The 21,600-nt window shown below is 46.5% G+C and overlaps 1 protein-coding gene and 1 long non-coding RNA gene across 3 annotated transcripts in view; one reads left to right on the top strand and one right to left on the bottom strand.

Annotated features, from left to right (window-relative positions):
* STX6 (syntaxin 6) overlaps positions 1–16,258 on the top strand; it is a 30,770-nt gene extending 14,512 nt beyond the window's left edge. Inside the window, exons 4-8 of one of the 2 annotated variants that reach the window (XM_029080411.2) lie at positions 1,156–1,218; positions 3,012–3,134; positions 5,411–5,517; positions 6,494–6,588; positions 9,774–16,258. In XM_029080411.2, coding sequence (XP_028936244.1) covers positions 1,156–1,218; positions 3,012–3,134; positions 5,411–5,517; positions 6,494–6,588; positions 9,774–9,850 — 465 coding nt within the window. In that variant the 3' untranslated portion in view covers positions 9,851–16,258. The other variant, XM_029080412.2, reaches the window with a different exon arrangement.
* LOC107547891 lies at positions 716–13,955 on the bottom strand. Its single transcript, XR_001604355.3, has 9 exons — positions 13,867–13,955; positions 13,001–13,131; positions 9,767–9,878; positions 7,751–7,880; positions 7,066–7,213; positions 6,462–6,658; positions 5,204–5,500; positions 4,021–4,091; positions 716–1,198 (listed from the first exon to the last, which is right to left on the bottom strand). It is a non-coding gene; the product is annotated as an uncharacterized LOC107547891 (long non-coding RNA).
* Positions 16,259–21,600: the final 5,342 nt, after the last annotated feature.

Raw genomic sequence — 21,600 nt, 5'->3', positions numbered from 1 at the left:
TCGCTAACCAAGCGACATCTGGGGTGAGAAGGAAGTTCAGTGCGGGCTAATTCGGTCATGAGGATAATTTAGGGAGATTTCAGTCCAAATCCAGTTTCTCCATCTACCGCAAGTAGAGGTCGCAGCCATCCAGCACGTGTCCTAGTAACCAGACTTCCTAAATTGGGTGATGGGCTTAAACCTCCAAGGAGCTGTACATAGTGCCTTAAAATGTACTTTCGCTCAGTAGTCACTGAAGCCATCTTTTCTTTTGTAAACAGTTAAATCCCATTTTTTATTTTGCCTGCCTTAATCGTGGCCACTGGGGCCTACACAGAACTTTTAATTGGATCCTGGCTGAAGTTAATTCCATCCTGACCCTTTAATGTCTTTGAATACAGGAGGACTGGTCTTGGTCCTGGTTTATGGGTCTACAGCAGTGTAACCCCAAACACAAGCCAGTGGAGGGAAGAAAACTTCTTTGGATTCTAATAGTCCTTGCCTATAACAAATGTGCCATCTGTGTGTGGTTTTCCAGACCCAACCCATGCTCCATTTCCAATATCCGTCCTTTTTGTTGACCTAGTAGTGGGAGTTTCCTAAAGGGAGAAAAGACTCAAAAATGCCCCAGTTGCTTGTACTTCACTATAGTTATGGAAACAAGCTGTGGCTTTGGGGAAGTTTTGAAATAACTTGGTGCTTTAGTGTTGTCATCAGCAAAATGGGAGACAGATAATAAAATGCTTTAATATCTTTATTGAAAAGGAAGGCATTTCCATGTCTATTTTTTCATTTTAGGTGGCCATAAAGCACTGAATTATAATCAAATCTCCAACAGTAAACTTTCAGATTTTTTGAATGACACCCTTTTTCACACTGTCATATGTCATAACCACTACTTTTCAGAGCTAAGAAATTAAGTCTTGGGAAACATCTTAGACAGCAGATTGTGTAAAGCAGACATCACAGTAAAACAGCAAGAATCTTTAGTGGTAGACAACAGCATGGTTTTAGCACATATCTGCTTAAAGCTCTGCACCAAATTTCACTGTTGAATTTAAAGAGCTGTCACAGAATTAGTTGTCAGTGCTTTTGCTTTTATATATTATGTTAAATGACATTCATATGTTTTATATAAAATGTTTTCCTCCCCTTGTTCTTCCTCTCAATCAACAGGAAATGAAGGATCAGATGTCAAGTTCATCTGTGCAGGCTTTAACTGAAAGAAAAAATAGACAGGTGAGAGAATGTAACAATATTTACCAGAAAAAAGTGAACAGGGATCTGGTATCATCCCTTTTTAAGTTCTGACTGTAGGATTTTGTCCTGGGTTTTTGAGGGTTTGTCCAAAGAAAATGTTTCCAATTCAGTTGTTGCTGACTTAATGAACCTGGTATTAGCAGTACAAGTACAGTATGAGGAAAGCCAGCAGCATAGTAACCTTTAAAATAATTATGGAATTGAGTAAGGGCTTATTTACTGCTAACTACAAGATAATGAGATCTCATTACATAAATGCTTTATTTTCAGTATAACCTATTGTCTAAGTTTTTTGTTGTTCAGGGATTAGTGTAAGCCAAAGTCTTCCATGAAAGTCCTTTTTTAAGTAGGTATTTTAAAATACCAGGGAACCCCAAATGACAAAAGTTTTCTTGTAAGTTTATTAAATGCTGGTGATTTTTTTTAAGCAGGGGGAAAGGGAAGGTTTAGCTTAAATAGGAAAATTTAGTCATTTGCCAATCAGTTGGACTTGATTGTTACCTGGGTTCGTTTTATGGAATATTGATCTTGCTTGGAAACTAAGACAAATACTTAGTAATGAGTGAGGTTGGTTTTAACTGCTCTCCCTCCTGCAGAATAGACTTTTGTTTCCAAAAAGTGATGTAATTAAATCAGCTGACCATTTTGAAGTAGTAGTAGATGTATCCATTTCCAAACTCAATCATTAAGATTTGAAACTAGCTAAATGGAAGACCCTTAATGTTTTACAGCAGCTAACCGCAGTGGGGGTTGGTTAGCACTTAAGAACTGTAAGTCCTATTTAGTCTTTTTGCTAAAACATTGATGGATCACTCTCTCTTGTTCCTCTCCCCACACATCTGTAATCTGTTCTTTTTCAAATACAGAGGTGTAATTAGAAAGGGCAGAAATCCTTCAAGTAAGCTAGTGAATTCATTAATTTGGTTGTTTTGGGAGTTCCTTTTTGTATTCCCACTTCAGAGGGAGCTGAGGAGACAATACATGAGATAACTGAGTGCAATGGGCAGCTATATCTCCTTTTGTTAGTACCCTTAAATTATTTTAAGCTCTTATTTCTATTTTTTTAAAAAAACAATCATCTGACTTCAAAGTATATAGTTGCTCTTAACTCTTGATCATTTTTTATTGATAGGCAGCTATCTCCTGAGTAGGCATTTTCTTCAGCATTATAACAACCTTGAGTCTTTTACTTGGAACATTTTTTAATAGTTGTGGTATTTACTTACTAACTTGCCACCAACACTTAGTACAGTACAAGAAAGTCAGGTCATACACAGTCCCTGTTTCACATGGAGCTCATATTGTAAGTAGGAGGGAGAACAGGTAGTGAAATCCCATTTTACAGATGAGGAAACTGAGGCACAAAAAATTGACTTGCCCAAGGTCACACAACAGCCAAGGGGCAGAGCAGGGATTAGAACCCAGGTCCTCTGACTCCCAGGCCTGTGTTCTTTCCACTAGGCAAGAATATAGACTTCTTTAAGGCGAGAATACAGACTCAAAATGATCTGTGTCCCTGGAAAACAGTGAAAGTTGAAGGAGACCATCTGCTTGTAGGTTGTCTTTCCCACATTAACTGTAAATTTTCTTTTACTGGGGAGAGAGATAACTGTCAAAGCTCAGCGGCCTGTTCTCAAGGAGTAAGGGCCGCCTGCGCATTGTTATTGAAGGACTTCGTTCTAGGCCAATTAGGACTGCTCTCACAATTGTCGAATGTTGGCAACTCAGTGATGGAAACTCCTACAGTGTTTCTTTTTCTTGCATTTACGTAGGCACTATTGGGAGAGAGCGGTGGTCCCAACTGGAGCACTGGAACAGATAAATATAGCCGACTGGATCGAGAACTGCAGTTAGCCAATTCACACTTCATAGAGGAGCAGCAGGCACAGCAACAGGTACTAGGTTCTACGTCCCTAGATCTCCTGGTTTATAGGAGAAGAACAACGCCACTTAATCCCCTCTGACTCATCAGAAAGTAGTATGTATAAGGATGGGGGAGAGTACAATAGAAGCCCGTCTAGTTCTGCAGAGGGTTAAATACGTGTCTTCTGTCTAGTGATTGCAGCCTACGCATGTTGTGAGGGGTAAAAGTTCTCCCATTCTGAAGGCTGGACTTCCTTAATGGCTTTATGAAAAGAAGATAGGATATTGAAAAGAGATTACTGACAAGATCGTACGTTTCAAAAAGAGAAAACAAAAGCCCCCGTACTCCTTTTTCCTCTGTCACATTTTAGGGCAGGGAGAGGAATGATTTTGGTTTGCTGAGGCAGTCCAGTGGCACCAGGGAATAGATGAAAAATGTCTTTTTAGGTACAATCTAGGGGACAATCTGAGGAAGTCAGCCCTTTTACCTTGTGTATATTGAAATTTCGATTGGATTCCTATACGTTATTTTCTTCAAATACTATGTTTCAGGAACATCCTTGGGTGCCACTTTTTAGTTGCTCAGAACTGGTACTTACCTACAGCGATGTCCTTGAGCAGCAGCACAGCCACAGGAGATGATAGGTTCAAAAACAAGAACCACTGTCGGTGCTCACCAGAGCTCCGGTGGTGACTCCTCTAGGAGTTGGTATTGGGAATCAGCCAGTTTGAGGAAGAGGTGGCAGTGTGGGGGCTGTAGTGGGACTGTAGTCTCATGCTACCGCTTCATTTAGCTATGGGCTCCTTGCTGTGGGCTGGCCGGTTTCTCATGCCAGCCTCTACGGGGGAGGGGAATTCTGCCCAATCGTTGTTAATGATGGTGGTGTCAATAAAAGGGCTGTTACTCTTTTCACTTACCTTCTCCTGTAGCTGTACCAGTCTCTGGTTAGCAGTGGGGGTAGGTATGCCAGCTGGTATGAACAAGGGATCTGTGGACATAATAATAATAGTAATGACAATTGTGGTAATTGTTAAGCATTTACTATGTGCCAGGTATAGTTATAAGCACTGGGGTAGATATAAAATAGAGTTGGAAACACTTCCTGTCCCATATATAATTCATGGTCTTAATCCCTACTTTACAGATGAAGGAACTGAGGCACAGAGAAATGAAGTGGCTTGCCCAAGGTCACAGCAGACAAGTGGTGGAGCAGGGATTAGAACTCAGGTCCTTCTGACGCCCAGGCCCATGCCCTTTCCACTAGGCCATGCTGCTTCTCACTCGGTTTGGAGATGGCTGAGGACTGTCTATCCCAGAGCATCAACCCATTCCAGTTATGCAAACTTGTGAGCTCCACTCTGATCTCTTTAAGCTGGATCGGCATCAGAATGCTGCCCCATGACTATAAATTTGGAGAAGCAGCGTGGCTCAGTGGAAAGAGCACGGGCTTTGGAGTCTCAGGTCATGGGTTCGAATCCCGGCTCTGACACTTGTCAGCTGTGTGACTGTGGGCAAGTCACTTAACTTCTCTGTGCCTCAGTTACCTCATCTGTAAAATGGGGATTAAGACTGTGAGCCCCACGTGGGACAACCCGATTCCCCTGTGTCTACCCCAGCGCTTAGAACAGTGCTCTGCACATAGTAAGCGCTTAACAAATACCAACATTATTATTATTATTATTATAAATTTGGCTTTGTGTTGCGTTTTGTCTTTTTGTGGCATAAATGATTCTTGAATTAGTTATGCAGCTTTCCACTCATTTCTTAGAAACCTTACTTCGAAGGTGAGGAGGTCTGACCGTGGACCACTCTCCCTCCCCTCTCCCTGCTCCTCAGGAATCCTAGCCAGAGTTGAGATGAGAAGCTTCTGGTGCTCCCAGGAGGGATGCCCACTGGGTGGTGAGAACAGTAGCACAAGCTTTCCTTCTCACTTGCTGCTGTCACCACTATAGTGCCTGTCCCTCTTTTTGATTAAACTGCTCAACAGAGAACTTTGGAGAAGAAAAAGTGTGCTTATGCTTGGGGTCATTTCCATATATATCTCAGGATGTGCTGCAGGCGCACTTTAACGGACCCAACTAAATCAGCTTGAGCACCCACCTGTGGGCTCCAGTTCCTAGTGAAGGCAGTTTTTGGAGCAGTGCCTTTCTAGGAGAAACATGTCCAGGCTCTACTCTTTGCTTCTGGATTTTGCTTTCGAACTCCGAAGATGGGAGTTGGCAGATGAGCCATTAGCTGCTGGAGTGCTGGGCTCCGGCCCAGGTAGAAGGGGTTTTAATTGCTTGTTTCCCTTTGCTTTGGCACCAGTTGATTGTGGAGCAGCAGGATGAGCAGTTGGAGCTGGTCTCTGGCAGCATTGGGGTGCTGAAGAACATGTCACAGCGCATCGGTGGGGAGCTGGAGGAACAGGCAGTGTGAGTCTTAAGAAATAAAAACACACTGGGAAGGTGGGGGTCGGGAGTGGGAGAGAGCAGGTGGGATGGGGCCAGGCCAGGGAGAGGCAGGCCCTTCTAAAGCATAAAAGACATGAAGAAGATGACTGGCAGTGCTAATATGGACACTCTTTTGTTTAATGATTCCAGGCTGGGGGAACTACTACCCCCAAGAGTAAAACTAGGCAGGAAAATCTAGCCAGTAAGAAGGATCTGAACAAGGAGAGGTTTTTAGAACCACCTGGAGAAAAGGCTGAAGCGTTTACATTACACCTCCATGCCACAATGATTTGAAATATTTTGATTAGAAAAAGTGATGGTTTTAAAGAATGGACAGTTTTTACTTTACAACCCTAGTTTTGTTAAAGATTTGCTTGTTTGTACATATTGTAGAAAAAGTGCAGTTTTAGGATTCATTAATATTTTAAAGCCCTCCCCGTCAGATTGGGGTTATGGCTCTTTATAAAATGATTTTTTGCACTTTTAAGAGGAAAATTCTATTCTCAAGATTAGATGTTTTAATTAGAAACTGTTTTGAATTCACCAAGATCAATATTTTATTGTATATTCTTTCCTCTATGTGGTGGTAGAAAAATTCTAAGAGAATATACTTTGGCAGAGAAGGTCTTGTTGCTTTAGAAGTCTACGCCCCTGCCTGCCTCTGTCTGTCCCCTGTCTTGGCAGACATTTATGCAAGCTGAACCTTGGGAGGAGGTGGCATTGTCCTTACCCTGAAGTGTGAAGGTCCCTTTGTAGGGCCACAGTACCCACAGAAAACAAGTGGCAACACTCTTTTAAAGACAGTCCTAGGGGCAGCAGCTTTGTCCCATTGGTGAAGCCACCATTGAAATCCTTTTCAGAGCACATTTTGAGAAATTACATCCTTTCAGATGTATAGTAGTCACTACTTGCTGTTCAATAATCACCTGTTAGTTTAGCTGTCTGCCTGTTTTTCCAGGATGTTAGATGACTTCTCTCACGAGTTGGACAGTACTCAGTCTCGGCTTGACAACGTGATGAAGAAACTTGCGAAAGTATCTCACATGACCAGCGGTAGGTACAAGGAAAGGAGAGCCAATCTACTTTTGTGTGTTTGAAGTATCCATCCTCTAATTGAAGAGTTCTATTAAACCAAATATTTGTTTCAAAAGAACAGACTTTAGACAAATATTGTTATACAGACACATTATTCAGTTAAACATGGCAACAGATTGTCTTTTGAAAATTTTTTTTTTGGATAAATTCTTAAAAATTACCAATCACCAAGAAAGTCAAACTAGTATTCCTCTTACGTGGATTCTTAGAATCAAGACCTACAAATTTAATTTGGGGCTGCCGCATAGTAGAGTGCTATAGTGACAGACATAGGCTGAAAGGAAATCAGTGCACTGTTAGTCCCCTGCTAGAGTCAGATTATCAAAATAGGCTCAAAGCTATGTTAAATAAGAAAGGGTCATGATTTTTTAAAAAAATCTCCCTTTATAGCAGTATGAGTTCTAAATTTGTTAGTTACTGCATCATAAGGCTTACCTTCAGAAAGTACCCATTTTTCCCTCAGGTAGGAGAGGGGACTTTTGCTTGTACTTGAGGCCTGCCTGTGGATGTCCGCCCATAATCCAGAAAGCTACAGACTCCCCAGCTTGGCTACCAGCTTGATTGTTGTACCAATGTCAGGCACCTGAGGAGTTAAAGAAGCTATTTTCCTCACAGTTCTTTACTGTGGTGGGATTCCATCTTATCCTCTCCCAAGGAGTTAATATACACCAATGATTGATTGAATAGGAATTTTTTGCCCAACAAGAACTTCTGGTGGAGAGGGAGGAAAGAGATGAAGAACATCAGAGTCTGGGTTGAGGCCATCTTTCCCTCATACTATATATTTCTAAGTGGTTTGGTTATTAATCTGTATCTCTGCTGCTAATTAGAAAAAGGCTGTCCTTTGGGCTTCCTTGACAGCTTTGACGCTTTCTAGCGGTAACTAATATTGACATTCCGTAGTGCAGACAGGCAGGCGTGCCAGAGCGCGTCACACCTGACTTGGGCACAGGCCCCACGCCAGGGCTCATTGCTAAGTTTACCGATGCTACAGGCCTCTTCTACTTGCCCCAAGCCCTTCTGCATTTTGGCAGGACAATCATTTCCTTAATTGGGCACTTCTGAATGCTGAACTCCTTCCCCTGCAACTTGTGCTAGTGATGTGTTGTTTCTAACTCACCAGCCAGGCCGATCGAGGTCATGATGTGTGCTGCTCCATATGGGATAATGAAAACTGACTTTTCCTTACAAGGCTAAAATTCCCTCAGCAGTCAGCTGGAGATAGCTTAAGTCTTCCAAATCCAGGATTCCTGTTGAAATAATGAGTCCATGGAGGGATAGACTACATAACAGATTCTGCCATCCAACTCCAGCCAGCTTGGTGTTAGAGGATATGGTCACTGTTTGTCCTCAGTTTACTCCAAATCAGTTCCTGTTAGCTGAAGACTTATTCCAGCTATGCTGATTTTAGAAATTAAACCTCTCCTTCATAACACTGATGAGAACAACCTCTTGTCATGATATTGTTTGGTCTTCTCTGACTGGTTGAGTGTATTTACACAGTTGGTTAAGACTCCTCCCTTAATGTCACAAAGACACTTTCCCTCTAGCTATTGAACCTTACCAGAAAAAAAGACATTTCGTGGTTGCTTTTAAAACACAGTAATTAGGAAAGAGAAATAAGAGTGTGTGTCAAATCAAGGTAGGATAGGTGAGGAGCAAGTTGCAAGGAGCAGAATAGCCAGATTGCACTGAGATGGGCAGGATGCAGGTGGGATTAAAAACAGGAAGGGTGGTTGAGGACTGTTTTTCTTCCCTTTTTTGGGAAATAGATGCATTCTTCATTGCAGGGAGAGTGGTTTGTGTTTAAATCAAGGAAAGGGGTTAAAAAGTCCAGCCCCTTATCTTCATGTAACTGCTTTAAGGTCAGGGAAGACTGTTCTTAGTGTGGAAACACACTTCCTGTAAATTTAGACCAATGCTAGGCCTAGGGGAGTATGGGCTGAAGTCCATCAGGGCTACTGCCCTCCAGTCCAGCTCCCCCCCTCCTCAGGGCAGGGCCCTTTGACTTTCCCTGGTATGGTCAAGCTCCTATTGACTGCAGCCTTGTGCTCTCCAGTGGAGCAAAAGCTCCATAATGACTAAGCTCCCTCTAGACCGTAAGCTCGTTGTGGGCAAGGAATGTGTCTATTGTTATATCGTACTCTCCCTAGTGCTTACTACAGTGCTCTGCACACAGTAAATGCTCAATAAATATGATCAAACAAATGACTCAGGATGAAAGAGGGAGCAGAAAAATAATTACCCCTCAGGGGTCTTTGCCCAGTCACGGATATACGCAGACAAGATGACTGAATTTTACTAGTAATCGGGGGGTTTGCTGTGACATTTTGCCCACTGTTTCTTGACCAATTTTAAATATCTGAAATACACGGCAGTTGCAGTGCTCAAAAGAGCATTTTAAAAATCCATTTGCCATTATTTTCTAAAACTTTTTCCCCAAAAAAGCCTTTAAATCTGATATCTTGGTGTTTGCACTTTTAATTATTTGATCAAAATTGACATTCCATGTTGTCTGTAACATAGACAAATAATAATTATAATATAATAATAATTATATTTGCCCATTAATGCATTAACTGTTCCCTTTTTTCAGTCTCTGGCACTTCCTTTGTAGAAAACCCTCAGAGCCCCCCCGGATGGAGTCAATGAACATAATGGAACACAAGTGGAAAGTTAAATTTGTTTTCCCCACCAACTCATCTACCCCATCCTCATTCTCATTTAAAGGTGCCCCCTTTCTCCCCTCCTCCCTTAGCATTCAGAAAAGGAATGCTAAATAAAGTTGAATGAAGTGATCCAACTTTGCCTGGCTGAAGATTAAAGCAGATGGTTTCAATCCATCATGCCAGCACCAGACACCCTTTCTATCAGTAACTATCCAGAAAAAACATATTCAGAGACTAATTTAAAATTTTGGACCCAGTGCTTATTACTGAAGAATTTTCAAATACACTTTGGTGATATGTTGAATTACTTTCCTTGCAAAACATGTCAAAAATTTCCCCTCCACTCTCCTGCTGTTAATTATATGGAGGCAGGTGATTTTAGTTTGGTTCTAGCAGAGACCCATGGGTGCATCTGAGGTGATTTTCTTGATCCTGGCAACTGTAGAAAGCTAACCTGTGTACTTTACCTTCCAGACCGTCGTCAGTGGTGTGCAATCATCATTCTCTTTGGAATCTTACTGGTAATGCTTATTCTCTTTTTTGTGCTGTGATGGACGTCCTCCTTGGATGCTTATTCTCCTATAAGAAAGGAGAGAAAAGAAAAGTCAGCACAGTTAATGTTGCCATCCACTCACATTCCTCTTCTAAAAAGACGCCACTGGACTTATGAGTCCTTCTCTCTCGTGAGAACTAATACTTCTGGCAGTTGGTCTGTCACGTCAGCTCTTCAGCCCTTAGACAACAAACTGAGGCTCGACACAGGCCGAAGCTGCTGTATCGAGGAAGTTGTGTGCGGCCACCAAAAGCCCGGAGGACAAGTGACTTTTCTTTCTCGGGTCTCCCTCCAGGGTGGAGGGCTCTAGAACGAACACTGAAGATTCAGCAAATTTAGACGACTTTTGTCGTTGCCGCCCTTCCATCTGTTGCAAACGCTAGCCTTATTGAAACTAACACGTTGGTTGCTTGTTGTACTTCCTCTTCCACCTGTGCAGAGATGGTTGTGAAAAGGGCAGGAAGTGCAAGAGGAGTACTGAAACAGCAAATTCCAGATGGTCAGAGGGGCAAGCACAGAGGTAAAAATTACTTTTCCAAACACGTTTTCTCAACTACAGAAATGACATAATTTTGTAAATACTGAAAGTAATTGGCTTTGGGGCACTAACAAAGGGAAATGATGTTTTGACTCTGGGGAGGAAAGAGTGATGTGAACTTGAGTTTGCAAAATTAGCAAACACCAGTTCATGCATCCGGAGGGGGCAAAGGGTCTTCAGATTATTGCTGGCTTGGCTTATTGTCGTGCCTTCACTTCCTGGCACAAAATTCCATAGGTTGTGATTGCCTCGTAAGTATAGACCTGCAAAATAGTGCCCCCAGCTTCTTGAGTTAGTTGTACAAACGCACTCCCCTCCCTGAAAGGAGTTTCATTGTTTCTAATTGTTTGCTCTCCTGCTGGGGGCGGGAGTCTTCAGTTCTACTTTTCCGTCATTCCAAAGGTGAAAAAATTAGGGAACTGAACTGTGACCCTGGGACAGACTTTTTCCTACGGAAATCGGTAAGCGTTAGGTAGGATAGGTGGTTTTCCTTATGCTCATAAGTCGTTTTCCTTACACCTTTTTTATTTGAATAACTGAGCCATTCCAAAATGTAAACTGGCAGTGCTGGGTCATATTTAGATAGGTTAGGGGAACCCTAAATAACCCACTTTTGAGTACTTTAAAAATGCCTCAAACATGCACATGTAAATAGGATATTTTTATAACATTCCCCAATGAGTAAACAAATGTGGTTTAACACCAAGGTAGGGATACAAATGGTTACATGGCATTTCCTGGCCGTCTTGTAATCCTGGTTCAGTCACTGTTGACTAGCCCATCTTAATGTTGAATTCATGTATTCATTATGGAAGGTTGGAGATTGTTTTGCATAACATTATTTTTGAAAAGACTATTAGCCTAGGGGGGAGGGAAATGAGGAAATGAGTCCCTCTATATTTTAAAATGAGAAATTTGTAGAAGAAAAGGGAGGGGGGGTTGATCAGTTTTTCCCATTTACTCTCCAACTGTGTTGACACATTTGATGACTGGCTAAGCTTCCGTTCTTCTGACTAGGACCAGTAATTATAGCTAGTGGCCCCCCGATTGCAGGGACTCGGTAATACTTTAAGAAAATCAACTCTCCAGTGGCCCTGTACCTTCTTAAACAAAGGTGCTCTACGTGTAAAGGTCTTGTTTAAATCTAGAAGAGTTGACTTTCATCCTCATTGAAGTGGACTTCTAGGGGCAGTGCTAGAGTCTCTCTGCTCACCACAAGAAACAACCAAAACAATGTCTTAAATACAGTTCACCTTATAATAGTCATAGTTGATAACTGTCTCATTCCTACCATCCTTTCTAATCACACTTGCTGGTAACAGCACCTCCTGATGGGTTAGGGGGAAGATCTGGAAACATTTAGCCACCATTTTGTGACTAAATTCAGTAAACAACTTGATTGTCTAGTGTATTATGAGAGGTGGAATAGCCTGTCGTTACTGTACAATAGCCACTTTGCTCTGGGTTTTCAATATGTGGCGTGAACTGCCAAAAAGGCTGTCATACTAAAGGCAGCAAAAGAACTCAACAAATCATGTAGCTTGTCCTTTCTGTACAATAGTCACTCTGCTCTAGGTTTTCAGTGTCTGGCATGAACTGCCATAAAGGCTGTCATACTAAGGGCAGCAAGAGAACCCCAAAAATCTTAAAAGATTGGGATCAGAATGGGACACGTCTTCAGCCAGACCTTGGTACTCTTTCTCCAGCCCAAGGCTTGGTGCTACATGGGATAGGGAAACTTCATATGGGCTAGTGGGGGAAAAAAAATACCTAGGTGCTAATTGTAGCTCTGCCACTAGCCTGTCTGACCTTGGGCAAGTCACTTCACCTCTCTGGGCATCAGCTTTCTTACCGATAAAATGGGATAAGATCCCTGTTCTTGCTGCTTCACAGATTACAGGACTGACCTGTGTGGATCTCACAGTGATTAGCACAAAAAGTATCCCCACATACCCTTCCTTTGTAGAAACTACAGCCAGCCCAATTGTCAATTCTAACTTTACCTCATGGCACATTAAGTGCCCAAGGGATGAGAGCTACTAGCATGAGTCATTAAATTCTGCTCTGATGTTTAGGTTACAGCCAACAGAATGAGTTGCTAGAATCCAAGGGAATGTTCATGCCTTCCACCCTAGGTTCCCTGCTTGGTCACAGTTAATTACCAAAATCTATCTTTAAGTACATGACTTAATTGGCCTACTGTTCCCACTGGGTTTATTCAGTGATGCCTCTGAACAATGGATAATCTTAGACCAGAGTCAATCAAGCAGAAGGTAGCCGCCTGCTGAAGGTTGGAGAGTCTAGAGTGTAACTTTTCCTAGCCCCTACTCCCCCCCCCCCCGGCCTAGGTTCTACTCCCAGTGAGCTGTGCACCACAGAATCTGCCATTTTCCCCCGAGCCGGGTCTGAGCATGCTGTTTAATGTCTGCGGTCATCGCTGAGCTAGTTCTAGCTTGTGGAGTGTGAATGAACTCTTAGTCACTTCAAAGGAAAAAAAAAAGAAATCCAAGCCAGGAGGCCTAACTATATTGAGTAGGTGAGGCAAATATTTGTCCCTAATTAAACTGAAGCTAATAGGTATTGGGACACCTAACCCGGCTGACATTTTACCTCTGCCATTTGGCGACCGAACTGGCGACAAGATGACAGCAGCCGAATGCTCCTCAGGGTTCCTGGCGCCCCGCCCTGGATCGTCTAAGGGGAGATGATCTCCACATTTGGACTCCAAACACAAAACAAGGCTGCAAGGGGGAAGAGAAGCCATGTTAAGTAAGGTGTGAAACCAGAACCACCACCAAGATGGTTTTAAACTTTTGTGCTGTACACTGTGTTACAGTTGGAAGCTGCTTTGCTTCCATCAGAAGGGAATCAGTTCCAGACCAAGAGGGAGGAGAAAGTCCAGTGCTGTGCCGTTCCCTGTTTTCAGGCAGAGATAAACAGACTGGTGGGGCAGCCAGAAGCCCAACAGCCTGGCAACCCCAGCTCTGCTCCACTCCGGAAGGCCCACAGTGCTGGGCAGACCTGATTGTTAATGCTGCCGAAGCACGCCTGTCTCCATTAAATGTTTTGCCCCCTGGCTGGATGGGACATCTGTTCCATGATTGGGGAATCAGGACATGGAGACAGCCACAGGTATCTGTTCTCTAGAACAGTTCTGTGAATCAAGTTTTTTTTATTTTAAAGGGGTACTTAAAACTAACAAGGTTGTAGTTTAAAATAGTGTCTGTCTAGGATTGAGTCTGGTACAACAGTATAAATTCCATTAGACTTCCATTATAAACTTTATCTTATACCCTGGGAAGGCACTACCTCAAGGTTTCCTCAATTTACTTTTTCCTTAGTGTTGGTTCTTTCAGGCCATTTGTCCATCATCAATAGGGGGAACAAAAGGGTTGATCTACTCACAGCCCTAACCCAGGCAGTCACCGGGCAGCAGTCTTGGCTGCAAACAGTAGTTAAGGGGAGACGGTACTCACGGAAAAGAACGGCAAGGCCGGCAAAGGGGCAGGCGGCTGGGTGGACCGGGACCCTGAGAGTGCTTGTGTGCGCTTCTGCAGTAGAGACACAACAGCAGGTGGGCTGGCTCTGGAGAGATGAGGTGGGGCCATGGCCTGCAAAAAGGAGAATTCTTTGGTTACTTTTTCTAAAAGGTCTAGGTGCCACAAAGCATCGCTCAGTTTGCTGCTGTTGTACACTGGGGTATCGTATGAGCTCTGACGCAGGACCCTTGCTGTGGACTAAGTTCTTATGTGGTTTTGCTCTTAAGAGCACGGCAACCCCAAGAATACGACCAGTCTGATTCTAGGTAGGGAGGATCTTGGAGCCAGAGTCCCAACTGGGTTACCATTTTTTAGGAGAGGGAGAAGAGCATCTTTTCCCTAATTTTTACTCCCTGTTTGAAAAGCTAGAAACACCAATTGAGAACTCAGCCCCTCTTTTATCCTCCCTCCTCCAGCCCCCTGCCTGAGGGCTCGGTGGGTGTGGGAACACTAGTGAGGGCTGATGGCTACAAACTGGCAGACCAACGACCTATCGACTGTAACCACCGTGGGAACCGTGTTCCACTGCCTCACCGGTCACCGTCGATGCCTTTCCGTTCACACTGACTTCACCCACGGGTGATTTGACACCCTTCAGCTCAGATTTGGCAGTTAGGGTTCTCCATTCCAAAGCAATTTTACCTCAGGGGAGGCCCTAGCATACCCCGTTCTCCTGCCCTGCATTAAGAAAAACTCGTGTGGTAGTTCTTACCTCGTCCAGTGTCCCCCGTACAGCCCGGGTTCTTCCGCCACCAAGTAACGGCTGTCTCCCCCTGGGCTCGCGTTGGTGAAAAAACGTTCCTCAACCTCTCGCCGTTCTGTTCCCTAGGGCCCACGAGGCAGAACTGAGTGTATTTTTGAGGTGACACCCTGCATTACGATTCACAGTTGAGTGTAGCAATTTGAAAGCGTTTCTGTCCTTGTAAAGTTTTTAGGTTTGAATTAGCTGTAAGTCAGATGAAGCCGTGAGAGCCTCTCGTGTGTCCAGTCGGTGTTAGCTGTAAATTGAGGATACTTCCTTTCCTAGGGGCAAGGTAAGAAAGTTAGCACTTGCTGGGGCTGCCCATTGGTGCCCTTTGTTTTCCCCCAGCATGGTGCCCTGAGCCCTCAGCCCACGTGGCCAGCTGCTGAGCAGCAGCTGCTTGTGCTAGGTGGGAATTCTGTGGCCTGAATTTTCCACAGCCAATGAGAGCTGGGCCCAGGGATGTGCGTGAAGGGTGTGCGCTGGGTTAGGTTCTTTTTTAAGGTCTGAAATACACAAACGTAGAAGCACTTAAAGATGCTGCCATGGTATTCCTGGCGAGAGCACCAAGTCCCGTGGATCACAGACCAGATCCCGCCAGCCTCTTTTTCCTCTCTTGGATGCCAAGCACCTTGCTCTGTTTGGGTCCTGGTATTTCCTCTGCTGCTCTATTTGCCCTCGGACAAGGGAAAGACAGCCAAGCTGCCACTGAGAAGCTCTGGGGAATCATTTGGAAGGTTGCAATGACTGCTTTTTAACCTTGAATGAACTGATTACTGCCAGCATTGAGTTCTGATTCCAGATGCCAGGCTGAGTTCCCAGCATCAGGGACTGTCTCTGGTGGGGAAGGGTGAAATAGGCAAATCAGAGTCATCCCCAGAACTTCTCGGTACAGCTTGTTTCCCTAACCTGTTCCCCGTACTGGAAGGAGGGGTAGAGTGGAAGGTTAATGTGCTGGCTTCTCAGAACATCATTAGGAGACGGGCCCAGGACTTTCATGATAGGAGGTTTCAGGCAAGCATGAATGTCTTCCCTTCCTAAGTGTGCTGACACAGTGTGTTCAATACAGTAAATGGTCAAACAGTAGGAGTGAAATGCCAACTCTATTTTTCATGAGGATCAAAGGCACTAAAACCCCCCTTTTAAAAACAAACAGGAGTGTGAAGCTGAGAAAAAGAGCACAGAGAGGGAAAGACTCGGGTGCCTTATAGGAACCAGCTTACCGTCTGCAGTGGGGGAGGAGCCTCCTACTGGGGGGAGGGGCGGGGCTCCCCGCCCTTTCATCTGGAAGGTCCCAGGTTAAGTCACGGTAGCCCTCACTCCAGGAATACATCGGGTAATCCATGGCTTTCATATCTGGAAGACATTAAAATAAACTGGTGAGTCCGAAAAATTCTTTCAGATTAAAGGGAAATCATCATGAGCCCCAAGAGCTAATTCCAAGGATGGGTTTTGTCCACCTCTGTGACTGGTCTTCATTTTTGTCTTGAAATGTATCAGCTAATGTTTCCAACTTCTGCTGTTGGAATCTCGTCGCAATTGTAAAAATAAGGCTGTACAGTATTAAAGTGAAATGGAGCTATATGAGCACTTGTTCGGTTTTTCACCTGTCCTGCCTCCGCCGACCTGTGGTGGGAGTTTGGGAGGGGAGGGTAGCTGGACAGTGGAGCCTCGAGGCTTAAATCCACAGCCCACCACTCCAGAGGGGTAAGAAATGGCCGGGGGGCAAGAGAGGCCCAGCACTTCCCCTTCTTCCCCTTAATCCTCAACTCTAGAAGGCCGGGCAGAACATTTAACAAGTAGAGAACAACAACAATAGTCCAGTTATGCACCTTGAATACATTTCACTAAACCCTTTAGGAAGCTGGTCGAGATAGATAACTTGATTCCAGTTAAAGTTATTCTAAACTGCTGTTTCTGTGTTACTTTCCACTTTGTCTCTATACCTCTATTCGCTCTCCTACTGGTAAATAATTTCAGTCTGCTTGTTACTCCCATTAGAGTGAAAGTTCCTAGAAGGCACGGCCTGTGTCTTTTGCGATTTAGTACAATGTTCTGCTCACAGCGGTTACTCACTAATACCATTCATTCAGTCAGTCAGTAGAATTAGAACACTTAGTTTACGCAGGCCACTACTTGGGGGCGGTGGGGGTAGTAACCATCGTGTGTAGTAACCATAGTGTTATTATGTGCTGACTTTGGGCAGAACACTGCTCTAAGTGCAGGGAAAACATACAATGGTGGGAATTAGAAGTCATACCTGTCCCTGTGGGGGAAGGGAGCTCGTGCCTTCAAGGAGTTAATCTAGTGGAAGAGATAAGCATTAAAAAAAAAATCTATTACAGGTGGTAGGAGGTGAGAGTATAAAGACATGTACATCTATGCGGGGGGCGGGGCAGTAAGTACCCAAATGCTAATACCCAAACCTAGACTCAGAAATGCTAAAGGGAGGTGGCAGAGGGGGAATAGGGTGGGGAAATGAAATTAGTCAAGGAATGCTTCCTGGAGGAGATGTGATTTCAGAAAGGCTCCAAAGGCAGAGAGGAGGTTTCAGGGAGGAAAGAGGATGGAAGCAATCAAGGGACACAGTCAAGTAGTTGGGGTTTTTGTGAGAATCTGATATTGAATTAATCATCCCACAAACTAAAGCCCTTTGACTCGGCAAAGTCACAAGCAAGTAGCAGCCCTACCAACTTTGCTCAAAATCTCCCCCTCCCTTCCTTTTTAATGGTATTTGTTAAACCCTATGAGCCAGGCACTGGACTAAGCACAAGCTAGTCAGGTTGGTCAGAATCCACGTCCCACATGGGGCTCACAGTCTTAATTCCCATTTTACAGATGAGGTAACCGAGGCACAGAGAAGTTAAATGACTTACCCAAGGTCACATAGTTGACAAGTGGTAAAGCCAGGTCCTTCTGACTCTCGGGCCCGCGGTGTATCCACTAGGCCATGCTGGTTCCGAGCATATCAGTAAGCGCTCAGTAAATATGATTGAATGAATGCACGAATTAATATGTCTAATTGGACCGACTTCCCCCAGTGCCGGTAAGGTGGCTGAGCCAGTGCCCCTCAGCAGTCCAGAGCAGGTGTTAGTGCCTGAGGGCAGGACACAGATCCTAGAGACTCAGCAGGAAAAATCCGTAACTCAAACACTGAGAAAAATTAGAAAATAATCACTGTAGATTCTAGAGGGGTGGAGAGAAAGTTCTTTGAGCCTTAGCAGTATGGGGCCTAGTACTACACAACAATACTGAGTTAGTGTGTTTATTACTGGAACCTTGACCGATCCCATCAGCCTCATGGGGCAAGGGAAGCAGGCCTTAGACTCTCAGGGGCGGTTAACGAAGTAGTAAAGACCTTCCATTTTGGCTGCACCAAACTGATGCCCAAGTTGTGACTGCTACGCCTCTGGCTTGGAAATGAAGCCGACAGAGGGAGAGGCAATTTACAGAGAGACGGATTGTTGACTATATTGAAAAACAAGTGCTTACAGAGTGGAGAATGTAAACTGGCATGTACCAAAAAGTGCTATTGGTAGCCCAGAGAGCTTAAATATTGAGTGGTAGGAGGCAGGATGTAACCTGGGGAGAAGAAAAATTAAACAGGAAAAGTCTCCTAGACTGGAGAGGAGGAAGGAGAGGTGGGAAGACGAATGAGGAGGCTCGTACAGCAGTCTGCCCTAGACATAAGGAGCACCTAGACAGACCACAGTGGAGACCACTTGGATGGAGATGGAGAACAAATCCAGACAATGTCACTAAATCCTGTCAGTGTTTCTTCCAATGTTAAGAGTTGAAAGAGAGTGAGGAACATGGGTAATTCCAAAATTGTGGACTTCAGAGGCAGGGAGGGTTGCAGTGGAGACAGTAGGCTGTACACTTGTTGTGGGCAGGGAACGTGTCTCCTTACTCTGTTGTACGTACTCCCAAGCGCTTAGACAGTGCTCTGCCCATAGTAAGTGCTCAAAAAATACCATTGATTGATTGGTGGAGTGAACTGTGATGGGAAAGTTGGATAGAGAAAATTTGGGAGGAAATGAGGATTTCAGTTTGGGGCATACAAAATTTGAGGTGCCTGCGGGGACATCCATATGGAGATGTCCTGGAGGCAAGAGGAAATGCAAAATTGAAGAGGAGGTGTGTGGGGGAGGAGGGGGGGTGGCCCGAGTATGTTTGAAGGCAGAGGGAAAGGAGCCTGACAGGAAAAGATTTCACCTGCTCAGATGCCAACCTCACTGGGGCCTTTGGGGAGAACTTGTGATTGGGTTTCTGGGGGCAGAAGTGCCAGGCTCCCAGAGAGGTCAGGCCTCAGCTCCAGGCAATATGCCCCCCAACCAGTCCCTGAACCCTGTGTCAAACCCTCACTTGCTTCAACACAGACAAGGAAAGCCCCTGCCTGGCCTCAGAGGTGAACTGGAAAGGTGCTGTCATCTAAAACTCTCTTCCCATTTGCCACCAGCAGTGCCCTATCTAAAAACCTGTGGGGCAGAGCTAATGATTTTGGCCTTATAATCCTAATTTCAGAGGGGCAGACACCCCACCCCTAACCTGGAGTCGCCCATCCTCCCTTGACCAGCTGAAGAGAGCACAAAATGGGAGTCTTTAAGGGATAAAGTTAGCTCTTACCTCTCTGGTTCTGCCTCCTGCCAGCGGTCGTTCCTCACGAACTACGAAGAGAAGCCGGACACTGAGCTTGGGCTAACGCCATTCTTCAGTGGCCTTACGGCTTGTTGAGAGGGCTAGTTTTCCCAGGCCTGGTGGTCCTGTCCTGGTTCCCTGATGTTCCTGCCAGGCGGGACAACGGCCGGGCCACCACGACGAGGACACAATGCCGGGGTCTGGTCTGCTCGCTGGTCTCCCGGACTGCGAGGCAGCGATGGCCAAGCTCCGACGGCTGGAGGGCCACAGGCCAAAAATGGGATGTGGCAACCCCACCCCCCAAGCAAAACAATGGATCTGGGGGTGGGGGTTGGGGGGGGATGGCCAAAGCAGAGTGTCCAGAGGTAGCGGTCGGTTGGGGTGGGGGTGGGTGGGCAATTCTGGACGACAGAAAGCTGTATCGGCTGGTGCTTCAGGCTTCCTGGGAATGGAGCGGTCGGCAGGCTTCATCGCAGAAGGAATAATAAGTAGTATTATTTTTATGGTACTTGTTAATCGCTTAGTATGTGCCGATCACTGTTATAAGCTCTGGGGTAGATCCAAGTCAATCAGGTCGGACACAGTCCCTGTCCCATAGGGGGCTCAGAGTCTCAATCCCCATTTGACAGATGAGATAACTGAGGCACGGTGAAATGCGTTGGCCAAGGTCACTGGGCAGACGGGTCGTGGAGCCGGGATTAGAATGGGGGTCCCACGAGTCCCGGGCCCGCGCTCCGTTCATCACCCTCCGCCCCACGTGCTCCCCGCCCCCCCCCCGCCCACCTCCCTCGTGAATAAGCCAACGGGCCCGGGAGCACGAGGGGGGCGGCGGCGTCTCTTACAGCTGACGCCCTCCCGGACAAATCCTGGGTCCGAGGCAGACCCCTCCTCCAGCCGGAGAGCAGCCGGGCAATCCGGGCAGCCCCCCGGGAAGCGTTAGCGGCCGAATACTAACTCCCTGGGGGAGGAGGGAGAACAAAAGCCAAACGACTGGGGCCGGGAGCACGGGGTGGGGGAGGAAACCAGGGCTGCCTCGAGCAGCACAGACACAGACGGACAAGACATACAGTCTCTCACTCCCCTCCCCCCCTCCCGCCAAGGGGCGCGGACCCCTACCTAGAAGCAGCGTGGCTCAGAGGAGGGAGCCCGGGCTTGGGAGTCAGAGGTCATGGGTTCCAATCCCGCCTCTGCCACTTGCCAGCTGGGTGACCGTGGGCAAGTCACTTCACTTCTCTGGGCCTCAGTGACCTCACCTGTCATATGGGGGTGAGGACTGCGAGCCTCACGTGGGACAACCTGACGACCCTGGATCTACTCCAGCGCTTAGAACAGTGCTCTGCACATGGTAAGCGCTTAACAAATACCAACATTATTATTATTCTTAGCTCGGGGTTGGGTATGGGGTGTGTGTGTGTGTGTGTGTAGGACAAAGGGCAGCGCCCCCTTTCTCCCCCGACTCCCCCGCGCCTTTCTGCGGGGCCCAGCTGCAGCCCCGACCCGCACCCTACACCCCCTACCTCCGGCGGTCCGGGCCCGGGCCCAGGGCGGAGGAGCAGGTGCCCGGGGGTGCGGAGGAAGGGTGACGGTGTCCGGCTCCGGGTCCCGGCCGGTGGAGCCGCAGTGGGCAGCCCCGCCCTGGGCAGCCCCGCCCTGGGCAGCCCCGCCCTGGGCAGCCCCGCCCTGGGCAGCCCCGCCCTGGGCAGCCCCGCACTGCCCCTTCCCGCCATCCGGCCGGTCCTTTGCGACGGCTTTGGCTTTTCCCTTTGTTTGCGGGGCGCTGGAGCGGAGGCTCGGGGGGCTGCTCTGCAAACGCTCGCCCAGCCAGGCGGCAGCCCGCCCCGCCCCACGAGCCCCCAGCCCAGTCGCCCCCTGGCGGTTGGGAGACGCTGCCCCGCCCTCGGAGCCGGGGCGACCTGGCGGGAGGGAGCGGCTCCCGCGGGCTCGGAGCCCGGGCGGGGTCGTCCCCCCCGCTCCCCGAGGCCCCCTGGCTTGCTGGGCGTCTCGCCGTGGGGGCGGGGAGCGGCCGAGGGAATCGGCCTGTAAACTTGCAGCACGAGGGAGTCGGGTTAGACCTGCAAGAACTTCCCGGCAGCGGGTCCTTAGACCCAGGGAGTGATCGACGGTGTTGGCACAGCACGCTGCACTAAGCACTGGGGGGCCCTGCGGAGTTACAAATCTGTTACCGATTTGTACATTCCAAGCGCTTAGTACAGTGCCCTGCACATATTAAACGCTCAATAAATACTATTGAATGAATGAATGAGTCGGGACGACCGCTCTCAGCCACGGAC

The sequence above is a fragment of the Ornithorhynchus anatinus genome, chromosome 16, assembly GCF_004115215.2.
Source record: "Ornithorhynchus anatinus isolate Pmale09 chromosome 16, mOrnAna1.pri.v4, whole genome shotgun sequence".
Lineage (NCBI taxonomy): Eukaryota > Metazoa > Chordata > Mammalia > Monotremata > Ornithorhynchidae > Ornithorhynchus > Ornithorhynchus anatinus.
Note: the sequence above shows the minus strand (reverse complement) of the source record. Positions and strands in the feature narration are given on the sequence as shown.